Raw genomic sequence first — 18,698 nt, 5'->3', positions numbered from 1 at the left:
ACTGATCCGGGGGTGGGGAGGAGACCAAACCAATCCCCTTCCAAGCATTCCTCTGCAATGCTCCCTCTGCCAAGCCCTCCTGAGGCTCTGGCACCAGCGACTTCAGCGGGGAGGGGCGGTACAGGTGGAAAGGGGTGGGGGTGGGGGTGAAAGAGAAGCCAATCAATCCAGCCCCTCGCCCCGGGTGGGGGAGGGCGGGGCTATGCAAATCGCAGGCAGCAGAAGCCAATGGGCTGCGGCGGGGCCGCGGGCTCAGTGCGAGTTGTGGAGCCGGGCGGGCCGGGGGGCGCACGGGGCCGGAGTCTGCCATCGCTGCGCGCAGTTCTGCTCGCCTCGCCAGCAGCCAGCGCTCCGCGCACCGAGCCGCCAGGGGAAGGCAGCGCAGCGCAGCCCGGCCCGGCCCGGGGAGCCTATGGCTGGAGGGGCAGAGCCGGCTCGCCCCTGATCGCCGGCACCCCGCAGCGGGGCTTCTGGGGGCGCCCGGGGATGGCGCGGGGACTGTGCCGCCGGGCACCCTGCTGAAATGCGCTTGGGCTGGCGCTAGGGTCCCGCTCCCCTCCGGGCTGGGGCTGCGCCTGGATCGGTGCCGGCTCCACGCCCGCAGCTCGCCGCGGCTGGGAGCCCCGCGCGTCCTTGCTGCCCCGTCGGGGGGCTCGGGCCCCGGAGCGGTCCGAAGAGGTACGTATCCGGCGCGGAGCAGGGTGCGGGCATGGCTGCGTCGGGCGAGTGGGGACCCAGTCCCTGGGGCTCGGGCCCCTGCCCCGCGGGCCCCCCAACTTCGCCAAGGCTTTCGCGCCGGCTGTTGCTGCAGAACATCCTCCCCTGCTGCGAGGTTAGGGTCCGGGGAAGCCCGTTGTGCTGCACCTCCGGAGGGTCGGCAGGGATCGGGCCCCGGCGGGGGCCTCCCGTCCCGATGGGGCTGAGGGGGGCTGGGAAGGCAGAGATCCAGGCGAGCGCTGCTCCCTACAAACTTCGGGCTGGTTTGAACTCCCCAGGACAGCGCAAGTCGTCGGGTCGTTCTGTCCCGCGCCCGCGGGGGCACAGGAGGGGAAAGGGGTCCTGACTTCCTAGGGGCTAGCAGGGCTCAGGGAAGCTCCAGCAGCCGAAAAAGCCGTGGGGGAAGCTAGACCTGCCGAGTCCGCCGGCTCCCCGGGGAAGCTCAGCGGCTCTGTGCGGCTGGCTAAAGGGAGCTGCCCTTGGCCGGGGAGGGAGTCGAGTAGGACGGCAGATCCGCGTGGGAAAAGGAAAGGGATGGCGTGCCAGGGCTGGCCTGGCTCCCCGCAGCGCCCTGGTGGGGCAGGGCTCTGGATAGCCACCCACAGCCCCTGCAGCTCAGAAAAGTCTGTCTCCCTTTCCGAAGTCTCCTGCTGGTGCGAGGAAGGGGCTACCTCCAAACCCCAGGCTGGCTTGCACCTTTAGGGGGTTTGTTTCTCTGTCCCCTTCCCAGGCCGCTTTGCCCAGCCCCCTTGGCGCTGCCCCAGGGGGAGGTTCTGCTCTCAGCCACTCCAGGGCCTTTGCTTTGGGCCTGGAGTGACCCAGCACAGAGGTAGGCGAAACCCCTGGGTCTGAGCGATCTTGCGGGCTCTTTCACCTTTATCAGCTCTTGAGTTCCCTGCATTTGTCTCCATTCTCCCTTCTTTCCTCCCCCTGCTCCCTCCTCGCCCCCTTGTTTGAATTCTTCTCCCAAGTTCTGGGCCTAGGGGCAGCGGTGTGTTCCCTTCTCTGCCCTGCCCCTGGTGGGGCGGTAGGAGAGGGTTAACCAGTCCCCCACCTCCATCATCTCCCTACAGCCTGCATTGTCAGACGGGGAGGAGAGGAGCTCTTCCAGGTTCTACTGCCAGCCTCACTCCCACATCAGCCTGTTTGTTTTCCCTTTGGCTTTCATTTCCCCAATGAAAACACAACTGCTGGGTAATTAGTGGGAGACATTGCCATGCCTGGGGAGCTCCCGCCGCCCTGGCTAATTGCGTCAATTTGTTAGACAGGGCAAAAACCCCAACCCCTTGTTCTCCTTTGCTGCGGCTCAGATCTCTCAGTGCAGCTGGAGACATCCCTGTCCCTGCCAACAGCTGGCGCGGGTTGCTTGGGCTGGGGCCCTTGGGCCAGAGCATCAGGTGTCTGTGTGGACACTGTGGAGCCAAGCCCTGGAATGGGGGATGTCTCTTGTTTGGGTTAGTAACAGCCGCTGGCATTTATTTCAGCATCCCCCAATTCCTGTCCCCTTCCTTTCTTTGTGCAGCCTCAGTCGAAACCTGTTTTGCCTTCTCCCATGCAGGGACCTCTCTCCTCGTCCATCTCTGGATGGCCTGTGGTCCAGTTGTCCCTGAGTTGTGGCGCTCATAAAGAATGGATGTTGGGTAGGGAGGCTCCTGAATCCATGGGAGAGGTGGATCTGCCTGGGGGGAGGCGTGGAGCGAGGGGAGAGTCAGAGGGCTGAAAGATGGAAAGAAGGGACCCTGAGAGGAAAGAGGGACCTGCCAATGGGGAACGGAGGGGCACAGACATGCCAGGCCCTTGGCAGTCTCACCCTGGAGGAGCCAGTGTGCCCAGACCCAGAGCACCGGGAGACTGTTAATGAGCAGGGGGGAGGTAGGGAGGGCAGCTTGGCTGTGTCCTGCTGGAGGGCCAAGGGGTTGGCTGCGGTGACGACTCACATCTGGGTGGGCAGAACACCAGGGCAGGGGATGGTGTATTGGGGAGAAAGCAGTGCTTGACCCTGGGGTATGCTGGGTGCCCCAAGATGGCTGGTTTGGGAATGTGGCAGGGGTAGCCCTGGAGATGGGCAGAGTGCTCCTGCGGGTCCAGGCTTGGGGACCTGCCTGGCTCACTGCCGTGTCTGCTCATTGTTGGGCCCTGGCTCATCCTGGCAGGTTTTCAACACCAGTCCCCTCCGCCTCCCCTTCACTCTGCTTTCTCCCTCTGCGATGAAGGTGTGTGTCTCTCCTCCCCACCAGGCCGGGAGGGAGGCCGATCTCACCTTGGGGGAATAGTCAGGAGTCACATGGAAGCCCCAGCTCCTGCCAGTGCCACTGTGCAGAGCACGGAGTGCCGTGGACTCCCTGGGAGCATGGCTATGGTGGGGAGTGACAGAGGGTGGGGCAGTGGGGTCGCAGATCAGAGTGCTAGTGGGGAGCCTCCAACCGTCCCCTCGTTGTTCAGGCTCAGGGCGCTTCCTCTTCAGAAATACAGGCCTCCCCCACACTGCCAGCCCATGCTGTTAGGATGCTGGGGGCCATCAGCAGAGGGGGCCACATGCAGCTTGCCTGCTCTGTTCCTCTCCGCTGGGAGCAAAGGGTCCTGGGACAGCAAATGTCTCAGGTATAAGGGCACAGCGTCAAACCCAGGACAAGTGCCTTAGTCAGGTGACCCCCCTGACCCACCCAACCTATGATGCCCACCTGGCCTGGTCTCCTAAGTGCCCCCAGGCTGTCAGCCCTTGGAAATGATCTAACGCAGTGGCAGCCCTTCTTCTACCTGACTGATCCAAGCTCCATGCACATGGGGCTAGAAATGGTGCTGCTCTCCTGGGTGGGGGGGGGGGAGGGTACTAGGAGGATGTTTTGTTCTCCCAACCTTCTCCCAGCCCTGACCCACTGTCAGACTCCAAGGCGGCCCCCTCCCACCACAGGTCAGACAGCTGAAAAGAGAGAGGAATATCCCGTAGCCCGACCCCAAGGACCAGAGCCACACCAAGAGACCCCTCTTGGGAGAGGACGGGGCGTGAGGAGGCAACGGAGGGTTAAATGTGGCTGTGGAGGAGTTATGTAGGGGGAAGTTATCTGTCCAGTCCGAGGGGCTGCAGCGTTTTGCTGATGTCATTGTGTGCGTGTCTTAGTTACGGAGTTCTTAAGAAGTCCCTTTTGACTCCTGAGCCTGCGGCTTTCTTTTTCTCCCGGAACACTTCCTGCTCTTGGAGCCCCTTTCTTGGACACACGCACACCGAGAGCCAGGCACGGCGCAGGCCAGCCACTCCCACCCCCTCCGAATGGGCATTTCAGCAGCAGAGCTGAGATCTTTCCCTTTCCGCCCAATTGCCTCGGCTCCCAAACGTTTTGGCTAATTTTTATTTGATTTATTTTGGGGATGGGGAAAATAGCTATGCTGTTTATAATGAAATAAAAACAATCTAGAATGCCCAGTCTCTGAATTTCGCCTTGCCTGCCCGTGCCAGGAGAGGAGGGTGGCTGATTCTTGTTGAGAAACAAATCTGTCCAGGGCAGTTGAGTTTCCACATTTGAGTGTGAGCGACATTGGAGAGAAGAATCGCAGCGCTAAGATGCACTTGGAGATTGGTCTATTCCCCCTGCTCTCTCTGGGCATTTGTTTTCCTCCCAGCTTTGGACCCTGTTTTCATTTCTCATTCCTTTTCCCAATCCCTCTTTCTTTCCTCCTCCTCCCCCTTCTTTCCATTCTCGTCTTTCTCCTCCTTTTCTCCTCTTCCCCCTTTTCCTTTGTTTGCCGTTTCACTCCCTCTCTGACGCGCACACAGCTCCATCCAAATGAAATAGCAGGATCTGCCAGAACTATTTCCCAAAGCCGGCAGGGGGGTTTATTTAACTGCAGCCGACTGTAGCTTTTATATCGCAGGGTAATTTGGTTTTTAGACGTCCCGGCTCCAAAACACATGGCATTGTGCTAAGTGCAGAATCTCAGCCGGGAGACGCTGACATGGAAATGAGCGAGAGTACAATAGACTCCAGAGAGAGCTGTGTGTGCGGGAGAGGGGAAACAGATCGATGAGACAAATATTTACGAACTCCAAAGGCAATAGCAATATAGTAGTGACTGGGAGCGGGGAGCTGCAATTCCTGTGATGGTGGGGCCCACAGTTGAAAGAAGCTCTGTACTCCCAGGGGCTCAGCCTGTACCGCTAACATCCTTCCAGCCATTCGTCTGACTAATTTGTGGGATTTTCCTATCAAATCCCCAAAGTTAGTTTCCACCATTTAGACTGTCTCCTCCCGTCAGCTCCCTGTAGTTTGCTCCTTGGGCACAGGGGGCAGCACTGAAGGCCCCTCTGTCCCCCGCTGCTCCAGAAGCAGTGTCAGGGCATGTTCTGCCCCTCTCAGCCAGCTCACCTGCCATCTCCCTGCCCTACTACCCTCAGCACCTGCCCCAGACATCAGGGCCTCAGACGAATAGTGCAATGGCCACATCCTAGGGCTTGAACCTCCAGAGCGCAATGTGGGACCTGCTGCAGAGCCAGAGCTCCTGAGCAGGGCTGTGCCAGCCTCTGGACTGGCAGAAAGGGGGACCTGTGGCTGCCCAGTGGGGGACGAGCATCAGCTCATGTGATTTCCCCCCTCCCCCCCAGCCCAGGAGGGTTTCGTGCAGGCACATGTGGTGATTTGTGGTACTCTGCCTCCCCCATGCACACTTGCTGGCCTCATCCATCTGGCTCAGGTGGGCTGATTGACCAACAAATACCCCAGTGGAGACAAGGCCCTTGGGCAAATGTCTGAGACCCCCCCCCCCATCTCTCCATCCATACCCCTGTCAACAGTGCTTTGCCACCATCTATTTCCCTGGTGCGACATGTGGCCTTGGGATCTGTGGTGGGAGGGAGATGGCTGGATCGATCTCTGAGCCGGGAAGAATTAATAACCTGGTGCCTGCAGAGCACGGAGCTGTGAAACGAACCCACTTTCCCTCCCCCTTGGCAAAGCAGATATACCCAGACACCGGCAGTGTCGCCACCTCCCGTGCATTTACGGCAAATGTCCCAGAATTTGGGGTCCGTAAAGCTCCAGCGCCTGGATTCATGTGAGCATTTGAGAGCCTCCCTCTTAGATTGGGAAGAAGGAAGTTTCTGGCCCTGCTGGTTGCAGAGAAAAGTTGGAAAACATGACCTGCGGGTGACCGTAACACCTCAGAAATCAGAAGGCAAAGGGGAAGAACCTCGTTTTCTTATTGGCTTAAATCTCATGAGATTTAAGCCAATATCTCCTGATTGGTTGGGGCCTGACTCCTGACTGAGCACGCGGTCTTGGCCAGACTGCAATGAGGAGCCTGCCAAGTGATCAGTCAGTTCCAAACTAGTCCTTTCAGGCCTACTGTGGATGCGCCAGCTGGAGGATTTGGGGGCGGGCCAATGCGCTCACTCTTGGGGCAGCTCTGATCCAACCCAACTCGTTCAGTGCCCACAGGCTGTTCCTTTTCATTGTTGCTTATCCCAGACGAGACCAGATCCACCCTGCTTGTCCAGGGCACCTTGCCGAGCACCTCTCCCACCAGCTGACCCCGTTCAGCAGGGATCCATCCACAAGACGTTGGATGCAGCTGGTCCTTGAAGGGGCAGTGGGTCTCGGCCCAGTTGTGCCACTGTGCCTCCCCGGGGCGAAGGGGAGATGAAGATGGTCATGTGACCCAATCAGACCCCCTGGACTAGATGAGGGACTGGGCTGGCTACTGGGGAGATGGAGAGCAAGAGGGGAGAATGGGAGGAAGGCCGGGGGGCAGCTGCTGAGGAAAGGGCAGGAGGCAGCCCAAAGAAGGCTGAGGGTAGAGATGGAGGGGAGCCTGGCAAGACTCTGTGTTTTGTGTTTGGTTTTGGACTCACACCCTGGAAGAGGTGGGCTTAGCTGAAGGCCTGAGTCACTGAGGGGAAACTGAAGCAGCGATGTTTCAGGAACCCCCTTTCCCCATGGCATGAGGGGGTGCTCTGGAGGCAGTGACCCTGTTAGAGAGCCCCTCCCACCTCCTTCCAGCCACTTGCTGAAGCAGGGAGGCCTAATGGGTGGGGCACTAGCATAGGACTTGGGAGACCTGGGTTCAAATCCCTGCACTGTGGCAGACTCCCTGTGTGACCATGGGTGAGTCACCTGGTCTCTCTGTACCTCAGTTCCCCACCTGCCCAATGGGGGTAACAGCTTGGTCCCCGAGGGTGTGTGAGGAGAAATACACTACAGAAGGGGAAACTGAGGCAAAGCATGACCCACCCAGCAGGTGCATGGCAGAACCAGGACTAGAGTTCTGATTGCCCAGCCTGTGCTCTGCTCACCGGACTGCGCTGCCTCCTTTCTAGCAGATAGGTTGCCATGTTCAGGGGCCGTGAGTGAGGGTTGGGGTATGGCCCACATTTGCAGGTCGAACTAGAAGGGGAAGACTGAGCATGGGCTGTGAGTACCGCACTGGGGAGATCTCTGGTAGCAGGCAGCTCTCCTCGAGCACAGGTAGCCAGCGTTGGCAGGTGACGTTCGACCAGTTCCCAGTGGCAGTAAGTGGCGTTGCTGACAGTGAGGATAATTAGCCAGTGGACTGAGGAGTGTGGGGGAGTCTCCCTCATTGCTGGCTCAGCACAGGGCTAACGCGGGAGGAGCCCTGGTCAGTCACTAGGGTCCCATCTGGATTTAAAATGCTCTCCCTGCCGCATTAAGATAGATCAGCTTCAATTCCCGCCACACCCCCTGGGAGCTACATCCCATGTGAGCCTGGTGGTTCGTGCGTGGCCCCCAGCTCTCCCCTTCATGGTGTTGCCGGATCCCCACAGTGCCCAGCCAACCTGGCACATACGGACCTTCTTTTTTTTTCTCCAAAGTGCCTTTTGTCTCTTTTTGTTCTGTAAATAATGAAGCTCAGATTTCCCCTCCGCTCCCTGGGTCGTGCGCTTCTTTGCTTGGTGGGGGGTGTGAAGGGGAGGAAACAATCATGATCTGGGCCAGCAGCTGCCAGCTAGTGGGCCAGCCAGGTCTTTCCATGACTGCTGTGGGGTCGGGCCAGGAGGGGGCTGTTCAGTCCTGAACCAGCCGCTTGGATTACTGCCCCTCAGTCAAACCCCGTTTGCTTTGGCAAATGAGGCCAGCCTGTGAGCTGGTTAATTACGGCGGTGCTGCACCTGGGGACGCTGGCTTGCTTGGCAGAGTCCACTGTCCTGCGGGGACTGGGGACCCCTTCCTGAAAAGCGTCTGGTCATGGGGCGAGCGTTTGGACCTGCCCCATCACCCGCCTCCCCTTAGTTCCACGTTCAATGAGCGGCGGGTGAAGAGTTTGCAAACAAAAATAGTTTGCACCCCTCCCACCAGATGGCTAGGGACAGACTGGTCAGAGAAGAGCTGGGTTTGAAGGCCGCTTTTATAAATGGGGACCTGGCAAAATGACGGGAAAGATACGAAGGAGCCAACTGCCTGGGCTCCTCTGTATGGGCCAGACAGCAAGAGATGTGGAAAGGAATGACCAAGCATCCTGTCTGGTCTGCTCAAGCCCTAATGGGGGGCTGCCCCACCTCCCCAAAAGCGGTCTCCCCAGCTTCTAGCCCTTCCTCTGAGCACTGGTGCAAGGGGAAGGGAAGCTGAGCTGTGGTTAACCCCTTGTTCACCAGGTAGTGCCCCCTTCGTCTAACAGGTCAGCCCAGATCAGTGCACCCTGGGAGCTGGGCAGGGGCTGGGGAATTACTCCAGTGGTGGCCCCAAGACTTGGGGCCCCATCTCCCCACTGCAGGGTCTGAGGAACAGTCAATAGGGCTTGTGCCGACCATCAGACCCCTTATGGACTCCTAGACTGGCTCCCTCCCCCCACCCCCAGTTCTCGTCCATCTTCTGATGCGAGGGGGACTACGTGGGAAGGAGCCTGGGAGGTATGTGTGAGCTGGGTGTGGCCCTGGCAGTGGTCTGGGGTGTGTCTGTGGATGGTGCTCCCCACAGGAGAGGCGGATGGGGTGAGAACCACGTCCCCTCAGTGGGCAGGCTGCTCTGTTCTCAGCCCCCCAAGTAACGCTGCTTTCTCCTGCCCGCTAGGCTTCCCAAGGACTCTGTCTGGACTTAGACCCACCCCACCATGCCCCTCCTTGGCGTCGTCCTCTGGGTCACCCTGCTGACGCTGGGCTGGCGGGTGGCCCACGCCAAGGACTACGTCTTTGCCACCCCGAGGGTGCAGCTCTCCCTCAAAGGTAAGACACTGTCTCCTTCCTTCTTGAACCTAAAGCTGGGGGTCCTGTGTCTTGTGCTTTGGGGTCACTGTAGCAGCTGGGTCCAGAGTCCATTCCAGGGGCATGGGAATCCAGGTCTGGTTCTTCCCCTCCCAGGGGCTACATCAGAGTCCGTTCCAGGGGCTCAGGAATCCAGGTCTGGTCCTTCCCCTCTTTAACCTCCGGGCCATTAGCACATCCATCAATCCCTTCTGTGTCCAGCCTCTTTCTGAGCCAACATGTGCCCTTGGGGCACAGGGAAATCCTGGCCAGGATCATTGGATCTTGCTGGAATGGATTCTAGTCAGTTCCTCTGGTGCCAATCAGATCCGCTTGGTGCTGTGGGCAGTGCGGGGGAATTGCATTGTGGCACAGGGAACATTCCCGCCATTCCTCACGTCGAGCGTTGTGACTGGTGGACCAGACAGCGGGTGGAAATGTGGTGAGCCCAGGCTGGTCCTGGCACCTAGGACCTGGTGATGCCCAAGAGTGGGCTCCCTCGGAAGGGGGGAGGGGTGACGCAGTTCTTCTGGCTAGTCCCCCCTCTGCCCATGCGGTGGGGCAAGGCTGTTGGACTCCCCCGTGCCAGACGGCTAGGGTTTGGAGCACGCAGCTAGTGGCATCTGTGGGCCGCAGCTGAGATAGTCCTAGAGGGGAGCCCTGTGTCCAGTCCCACAGCACCCCGTGGAAGGGAGCACAGGCCCAGTTCCCAGTTGACGTAGTTGAAAGGTGAACTGGCAGGATGTGCCGGCTGCTGTTGCAACACAGGGTGTGCAGTGCGCGCTTCTGCTTCCCTGCCCTTCCTTCCCATCCCTGCAACACAGAACGGCTTGGGCCTTGGGGGAGCCGGCAGGGTGGATTTATCTGCAAGCCCCAGCCAGGGCGAATGCAGAAAGCACGAGTGAAGGATCGGAGCTGGCAAAGGAGGGGGCAGGTGCAGAGCCCTGGAGCAGGGCTCGCTAGCCTGTTGCAAATTAAGCCACCTGCTGGTGTTGGTGCCTGTATGGGCTGGGACCTGCTCTCCCCCACCACCCCCCGGGTCCGTTTGTGGGATCTGCTCACTGGCTCTGCACTTGCTCAGATACCTGGACGCTGTCCAGATGTACATGGCCTTTTGCGATCGCCCCAGGGGGGTTGGACCCCAGGCCAGGAGGCCTGCTGCCAGGGTGGGGGTTGAGCTGGAAAGAGGCGGGATGTGAGTGGATGCAACAAGTTTCGGCAGGGCCAGGATTTGCACAAGCAATTTGTGATCATTGTGAGCACCTCTGACCAGTCGCTGGGTGAACACTGCGTGGCGCCTGTGTCCTGGGTGTCTTTGTCACTTGCCAGCTGGGGAGAATCCGCAGGCTGGCAACATGGCCTAGCGGGCAGGGCACCACACTGGAACTCACTGTGACCTGGCTTCTGTTCCCACCTCTGCAACCTTTGCCGAGTCACTGCCCGTTCTGTGCCTCAGTTTCCCCTCTTGCTCCTCCGCTCTTGAGACCGTGAGCTCTTCAGGGCAGAGTGTCTCTCACTGTGTTAGACAGGGCCTGGCCCAACAGGACTCCGACATGGGTTGGTGCTGCTAGGTGCTACTGTAGACGATAGGATGCAACCCAGGGAGAGTCCCATGCCTCTTCAGCCCCTGCCTCTTCTCTCCCCTGGAGGGGTTTGCCCTTTGGGCCCCTCCCATCCTGGTACTGGAAGCCACTTGGGACTCAGCTGGGCCTGAGCAGAGTGGGTAGGTGCTGTGTGGACAAGGAGCAGGTGGATGGCTGGGGCGGGAGTCCTAGAGGGTTGTGGGAAGGCTTTGAGGGTTTGCAGCCCTCAACAGTTGTGCCATGGCGCTAGCCTGCATCCACACTAGAGGGAGCAGGAGGGACGGTCGCTGTACCCCGGCCATGCCAGCGCAGTCCTGGGATTGCCGCCACTCCGCCCGTGTGGGGTTTGTGCATGTGGACAGGGTTGGAGTTAATGGGAACACTCAAGTGATAACTCGCTAGTGGAGGCCAGCCCACAGCCCCATTGCAAATGAGGTCCCGTAATGATGCCCGCATGCCCCTGCATGCCCGCTGGCTCAGCCAGGCCCTTCGCCACTTGATACCACTGGGCAGGTGTGCAAATCTGTGCAAATGGCTGCAATCCGTACAGCCGTGGCTCCTCGTTGCCCCCACCCTGTGCTGCTAGGGCGTAGAGCTTTGTTTCCTGCCTGGGCCGTTGGCCAAGGAAGCAGGACACTGCATGCCCCCGTTTGTGGTACTGCTGTTGTGCTAGCATGGTGCAGCCAGGGTAAGATCCCCCCTCGCCAGGCCTGGGTGGCACCTGTGTCCCTGCTTTGCTGATTTTGGTGTCCAACAGGGCGTGTGCCGGCCCTCAGTGAATTTCATTTCACGCTGTATGTACCTGATCCTGCGTTGCCCTGCTGACTCTAGCGGTGTTCCCGCTGGCTTACGCTGGGGTACCCGAGTGCAGAGCCCGGCCCTTTATTTTTCAGGAAAACGTGAACGGAAACATTAATTCAGATGGTCTCAGGGTGGGGGTGGGGCGCTGTCAGGTGGGCTGGAAAGTGGGTCGACCACCGTCCCAGACCAGCCCCGTGTTGTCTGGGAGATGAGTGGCCATGGCGATGGGCTTAGCCTGGCCTCGAATAACATCTCTGCTAATGGACTGGGAGTGACCCACACGCCGATCCAGGCGAGCTGGGAGGAGGCGAGGAGAATGAAACCACACAAAGGCGCACGGCAGGGTTAGGCGCGCGGGCAGAAAATGGAGGCTGATTTCAAGGGGAGCGTGGTGGTGGGGCCACCTGGGGAGCTGGGAAAGGAGCCGAGTCCTGGGACAGATCTAGCTGGCAAAATGAAAAGTTCAGCTTTACAGACTCTTTGCAAAAGGCCACTGCTCTCTGCCGTGCGTAAACCGCAGGGGAGGAGTTATTTGACACGGTACTTGTGGGTATAACTCGGATGACGCTCAGGGGAGCTGGGCTGGGGACAGTCCAGCCCTTGGGACTTCGGGTGTGTTTTGTGCACAGGCTGGGAAGTGGACTCAGCTACTAAGGTTTTTGCAGGCCTGTGGTTCTGTGATACGCTGCAACAGGGCTGCATCGCAATGTGCGGTGTTCCCAGCTGGTCTGGGCTCCAGCATGGAGTGAGAGCCAAGCCGGAGTAAAATTCAGGCTTTAGTCCTTCCTTCCACCTACGCTGCCCTCTCCCGGCAAGCCCTCACTGAATGGAGAGGCCTCGCTGCCCCGCTACGTAATCACCCAACAGCGCCCCCTATTGGGAAGCTGGCTATCACAACACCCAGGTGTCCGTGCTGAGCGAAGGATGCAATGTTGCAGGATTGAGAAATGGGAGGTGGGGGAAATTGCAGCCACCTGCTTCTCACTTTGGAGACTAGACCAGGCAGCATGTAACCGCACGCTGAGTTTCCGACAGCATGTGCGTTGCTGCAGTGCCCATGCCGGGGCATGCCGGGGGCCGCAACTCTCGCACAGTTCGGACAAGCATTGTTAAGCGTGGTATGCGGCGGGAGTGTCCACACGCAGTCGCTTCCATGGGAGCTGGGCGTTGTTTGTACGTCTCTGGTATAACGGCCAGATCGGGCAGTTGTCAGGTGGGATTCTCTTGACTTAAGAGCCCAAATCCTGTCACCTGAGGGATTTAGGAGCACGGGTCTTATTGACTTTCACTTTCCTCTGGAAATCCCACCGGTTTGGGACTCAGGGTGGCGTTTCCAATTTTCACTCCTCTACTTGCCTCTGCTGCCCCCATCAGCCGCTCCGCCTCCAGGCGGTACCCGCTGGGGATCTGTGTGGCTGCGCTGGTTGACAGCTGCGCGCCTGCCTCTGCAGCCATTGGAGAGCTGTTAATGAGGGGCACTGAGGGAATTGCTGCTTCCTTTTATCCCCTCCCCGAAAGCCACCCACCCTAGGTGCTGGTGGGCACGGATGTGATGGGCAAGGAGGTGCAGTTTACACGTCGTTGAACTGGAGTAATTTTTGGAGCGTCTTTTTGCCTTACTCCGAATGAGCAGGTCACCTGCCCCCTGTCCATTAGGGGTTCTCTCTGCCCTGCTGCTGCGCTCTTTCAGTGTCTCCAGTCAATGAGAATTAACCTCTCGCCTTCCTTAAGAGCCAGCTGGGATGCTGGAGCTGTAAACTGAGCTGGCTTTAATCGGCTTTTACGAGTCGATAATTTCTCTGTGTGTCTCTCTGCACCGAGGCTGCAGGGCGAGTTGGGGAGGGCGGCTGCAGGGAGACCTGCTAAGCAGCGCAGGCCCTCGTAGCCAGCTCTGTGCATGAAAACAACTCCAGGGCTGGGGGAAAGGTGAGGGATTCACTGGGCCAGCTCTCTCCTCCCCCTTGGCCCAAATCCCACCGCGGATTAGCCGGCAGAAACAGGCCCTACCTCCACAGGCAGGAAAGGAAAGCAAGTGAGCAAAGATAAGCCCTGTCGGGGTCGTCGGTGCAGATGGCGCAGGCCCAGCAGGCACTGAAATGGGAGCCTGGACTGCGCCTCTGCCGAGCTGTCAGGGCTAATGGCATGCCAGCTTTGCGGGACAGGGATCCAGCCCTGCTTTTATGTCACCAATGGAATGAGTTTGGCGGTTTCAGCCATGGGCCCATTAGGGGGAACTGGTCATGCCATGAAAGCCGTTGTCCAATATGGCACAAGTTGTTGGGTTTTGTTCAAGAGAAAATTATTGGAATTGGGGCAGCACTGCAGGTCAGGAGTGAGGGCACCGGCAGAACTGTGGGGGGGAGCCCAGGACTGGGATAGCAGAGGCTGTGGGACGGGAGTGAGGGGCACTGGCAGAGCTGTGGGAGGAGCCCAGGACTGGGATAGCAGGAACTGTGGGTCGGGACTGAGGGGCACCGGCAGAGCTGTGGGGGTTGCCCAGGACTGGGATAGCAGGAACTGTGGGTTGGGACTGAGGGGCACTGGCAGAGCTGTGGGGGGGAGCCCAGGGCTGGGCTAGTGGGGAGCTGCAGGTCAGGAGTGAGGGGCACCGGCAGAGATCTGTATGTGGGGAGCCCAGGGCTGGGCTAGTGGGGGAGTGTTAAAGGTTCAGGAAGATGCCCAGAGCTGGGGGTGGGGGACTCAGTTCTGTGGGGTGGCTGCAGGTGGGAACTGAAGGGCACCTGTCAAAGGGGTGTCTGGGAGTTTAGCAGGACTCCAGGTGCCAGGAATGCCAGGAGCCTCAGACAGCTGGACTGGCCAAGCCCTGCGGGGGTCCCAGATCTGGCTACTAACTCTGTGCCCAGCCAGCCAGGTCCATCCCTTGTGCCGCCCAGTCTGGCAGGGCAGAACAGTGGTCTCCAAGGCCAGGGGGTGTCCAACTGGGAGAGCAGCAGAGGGTGGGTGGGAGCTAGGCTGTGATGGGAGGGGGCTGGTGGATCAGGTTTGGGAGGCTTGGTCATCCCACAATGACCTGGAGAAAGGGGCTTGCTTGGGGTGGGGTGGAGCAGGGGCCATGGCAGCACCCGGTGGCTCCGATGGTAGCAGAAAGAAAAGCATTTTGCCCCCAGAGCAGATAAGGGGAGGTCAGGAGGAGAGGTGAGGATGGTCACCTGCTGGGCCTCTCCCACAGGCCTGCAGTCTGATTCCATGTTTAAAGTCCCCAGGCCCAGCTCCCCACCTGGCTGCAGACCACGGTGGCAGCCAGTTACCCTGTTGGGATCTGCCTGTAGGAGGCTGATAGACAGCCCAGGGCAGTTGGCACCTGGTTTTCATCCCTAGATTCCACAGCTGGAAGGGACCACTGGGATCTGACCCCCTGCCTATCCCAGGGCAGGGGTCTTTTCGAAAACCGTCCAGTCTTGCTTTAAAAATGGGCAGGGACGGAGAATCCCCCTTGGCTGGACCCTGGGCTCCTGGGGACCCTTTATGCCACTGGCTCTGGTACTTTGACCTGACATAAAGGAGCTAGAGTGGGGGTGAGGATCCCACCCTGGGTTTCTGTTCTCAGCTCTGCCACTGGCCAAGTCACTTCCCGTGCCTCAGTTTCCCCTCCCAGCACTTGTCTGTGTGATCGATTTTGTTTGGAAGCTCTTCAGGGCCAGAGCAGCTCTTGCTGTGTGACTGTACAGCACCTAGTGCTGTGGTGCTGTGATCTCCGTGAACCACCTGCCAGGGACACCTTTGCCTGCTTTACACACAACATGTTGACCTAGCCATTAGCAGAATGGAGCTGTGTCAAGGAGCAGGGAATTTGGGACTGTGTATGGAAGGAGATTCCTTAAGCCACAGCTGGAGCTACATTGCTAGGGATTGCCTGGGGACTGCATAGTCAAATAAACATGGCAGGGCCTGGGAAATCTCGGGGGCGGGGATCGCTGGCCAAGGTCTGGAGAGAGACCGACTTAGAGTATCTAAGTCACGCCTGGGGAGCTGCGCGCCGCTGCAGGGCGTTGGAGAACAGCAGCCCGCGCACCCAGAGCACAGTGAGCCGTGGCCTGCTCTCAGCCACAGCCATGACCCTCCTGCAGTCCAAGGAACCTCAAGGACTGCTTCAGTGTTTTTAAATGCCTGTACCGTTACAGGGGCTGGACAGCTGGCGCTTATTCCACAGAGGACGGACTCCAGGACCGGCTAGGAATTGTAACTGGTTTTACGCTATTTGTGTGCATAAGAATGCAGCTCCCCCAGGTCCTTGCTGATGGACTGCATCCAGGCCTGGTCTCCCTCCCATGTGACTCCTCAACACTCTCAAGGGATTTCCCGTGGCCATGTCCAGTTCTGGGCTGGGAACAAAGAACCGTCGGCCTACAAGGGCATTTGCTCCAGAAGCACCTGAGAACAGGTTGCTGAGGAAAAGCCCTGCACAGCTTACCAGGGCTCCTTTCTGAACACGGCTGTAAGACATAACAGCAAATGACCTTATCTTGAAATCAGAGATGAATTTGAGCGCTGGAGAAAGGATCAACAGCCCTGGAGACTAAGACCTGTCCAGCACAGGCTGTGCCAACCAATGTCCTTTAATCCTAACCTCGAGGGACCCCTGCTAGAGTTCAGGGGATGACACTCCAAGGGTCTGTCCTGCCACCCGCCCCAGGGGTGCTGCTCCAAGGGTCTGTCCTGCCACCCGCCCCAGCCTGCTCACCTGGCCTGTAACGAGCCCAGCCAGCCACTCATCGCTGACCTGGCTTGGACTGAAATTGGTGATCTGGAGCTGAAAGACTCTGTAATCTTGTTGCCAGTCTGCTAAATGCCTGACTAAAGTCAAGATATAGTAAGTCCCTTCTCCTCCCTTTGTCTACTAAGCCTGTTATCCTATCAACATAATAAATAAAGTTAGTTTGGCTTAGTTTGTTTCTGAGTAACTCCTGCTGCTTACCACTCATGGCTTGCATTGCTCTATGTGCTTGCTTCCAAAGGGACAACTTGGTCACTACCTCAGCCCTTCCTAAAGCAGTGGACTTCCTTTGAGGGTTCTTGTTTCTCCTCTTGTCTTCCCCTCGCTGCTGTCTTTAACTCTTTCCATTCCTTTGGGTCAGCTGTGCCCAGGAGTTCTCCAAAACTATCCCTGATGCTTTAAACTATTGTAGAGGATGCAAGAAGGAAAGTCCCAGAATGGAAGCTGGCTTGAATGTGTTCAGGTTCGCTCTGCATTCAGCGTATCTGTAGCCATGTCGGTCCCAGGATATTAGAGGCAGGTTAGCCAAGTATTCTCGTAAGTGTTGACTAATGGGGGCCATTGGAACTCTCTGCTCCCGGAAATGCCTGTTGTGAACGCCGTTCATCGCACCAACCTGCTTCTCTTTAAATCCACTGCCTCTTTGCAAGGGCTGGCTGCATGTCATGGCAAAAGTCTGAATTTTAGCTTAAAAAAGAATCCTGGCACACAACAGCTGATATTACTAAGTTTGTTTTCCATTGGAACTAGCTGTCACGCACAGTGTAAAAGCACCGCACCACAATCCTCATGCTGCCGACTAGATCTACAAATCTTCTAAAACATTTGCTGGTGTGTCTTGTTTGGATAAAGCATGTTCTACATTCTGAAATTATATGCTTGAAAAACCAAAGTTTCTCTTCCAAACCCCACTAGGTTGGACATGGACAGAGCCAGATGTGTAAACCAGTTCGTGGAGTGTTGCTCAGTCGCACGCTGACTGGGATGACAGACTAATTTTTTTTTTAAATATGGGTTTTACCCCAAAATGACTTGGACAAACAGGCTTACTCGTAACTCCTCACCAGGGCCTGATCCTGATACCCTTTCTCCAGTGAACTTGCTCCGTCAATGAGACTTCTCACAGACTAATCGAAGTATGGAAATGTACCACAATCTTTTCTTAATAAGTTTATGGGTTGTTTCTTTGGATTTTTAGGCACGTTGCATGGCTGATCAGCTAGGTCACATGCACGTTTCCTCTCCCTAATTGGATAAGGGGAACCGTTTTAAAGGGAGAAATAGGCTATAGCATGCTTTGGGGATGAATTAGCCTTTGGGCCTAACATTGTGCAGCTTGCTGGAGGGGTAGCTGGATTCACCAAGGCCAGGGGGTGTGCCTAAATCCTGGGGAGACATAACAAGCGGTGGTGAGCTGGAGCCGGTTCGTACTGGTTCGCGTGAACCAGTTGTTAAATTTTGAAGCAGTTTTAGACCCGGTTGTTAACCCTCTTCCCTGCAGGGGGCGCTGAGGCTTTGATGGGCTCCAGCCGGGAAGTGATGTTATTCCTCCTCCGGCCGCTGGGGGCGCTGCACTGGTGGAGCCATGTGGGCTGCCACCTGGCCCTGCACCCGAGCCCTGTTGCTGCTGCTGCTCCCCTGGCCCTGGGGCTCCCGCTGCTGCCCGGTGGGTCCCCGGCTGCTCTGCTGGGCCTGGGCTGCGTCCTGCTGCTCGGGCTGCTCCGAGCCACTCTCCCCGTGAGCACCCACCCTCTGCCTGCAGCCACCCCCGCACCCTCTGCCTGCAGCCACCCCCGCACCCTCTGCCCTGCCCACATCAGCCCCTTCTGCACCCCCTGCCCTGCCCGCAGCCAGCCCCTGCTGCAGCCACCCCCGCCCCTGCTGCAGCCACCCCCACACCCGCTGCCCGCAGCCAGCCCCTGCTGCACCCCCCTGCCCTGCCCGCAGCCACCCCCTGCCTCCAGCCACCCCCGCACCCGCTGCCCGCAGCCAGCCCCTGCCTCCAGCTGCCCTGCAAGCAGCCAGCCCCTGCCTCCAGCCACCCCCGCACCCGCTGCCCACAGCCAGCCCCTGCCTCCAGCTGCCCTGCCAGCAGCCAGCCCCTGCCTCCAGCCACCCCCGCACCCGCTGCCCACAGCCAGCCCCTGCTGCACCCCCTGCCCACATCAGCCCCTTCTGCACCCCCTGCCCTGCCTGCAGCCAGCCCCTGTCTCCAGCCACCCCCGCACTCCCTGCCTGCAGCCAGCCCCTGCCACACGCACCCCCTGCCCTGCCTGCAGCCAGCCCCTGCCGCACGCACCCCCTGCCCTGCCTGCAGCCAGCCTGTCTCCAGCCACCCCTGCCGCACCCCCTGCCCTGCCCGCACCAGCCCCTGCCACACCCCCTGCCCTGACTGCAGCCAGCCCCGCACCACCCTGCCCTGTCTGCAGCCAGCCCCGCACCCTCCTGTCTCCAGCCAGCCCCGCACCCTGTGCCCTGCCCGCAGCCAGCCCTACACCCCCTGCCTCCAGCTAACCCTGCCCCACGCTCCTGTCTGCAGCTGGCCCCGCGTTCCCTGGTGCCCTGCAGTTCCCAGGGCAGTAACCCTGCACACCTGCTTCAATGAGGGGGGCAGGGAGCAGCTGGGACCCACACATGTGCACACCCTAGGGTGACCAGACAGCAAGTGTGAAAAATC

General features: G+C 58.9%; 1 protein-coding gene across 2 annotated transcripts in view; it reads left to right on the top strand.

Annotated features, from left to right (window-relative positions):
• The first annotated feature begins 496 nt into the window (after positions 1-496).
• SEMA3F (semaphorin 3F) overlaps positions 497-18,698 on the top strand; it is a 106,785-nt gene continuing 88,583 nt past the window's right edge. Inside the window, exons 1-2 of one of the 2 annotated variants that reach the window (XM_074958352.1) lie at positions 497-678; positions 8,733-8,884. In XM_074958352.1, coding sequence (XP_074814453.1) covers positions 8,773-8,884 — 112 coding nt within the window. In that variant the 5' untranslated portion in view covers positions 497-678; positions 8,733-8,772. The remainder of the gene's footprint in view (positions 679-8,732; positions 8,885-18,698) is intronic. The other variant, XM_074958353.1, reaches the window with a different exon arrangement.

This window comes from Natator depressus, chromosome 7, assembly GCF_965152275.1.
Source record: "Natator depressus isolate rNatDep1 chromosome 7, rNatDep2.hap1, whole genome shotgun sequence".
Taxonomy (NCBI): domain Eukaryota; kingdom Metazoa; phylum Chordata; order Testudines; family Cheloniidae; genus Natator; species Natator depressus.
This window is presented reverse-complemented; position numbering and strand designations above follow the sequence as displayed.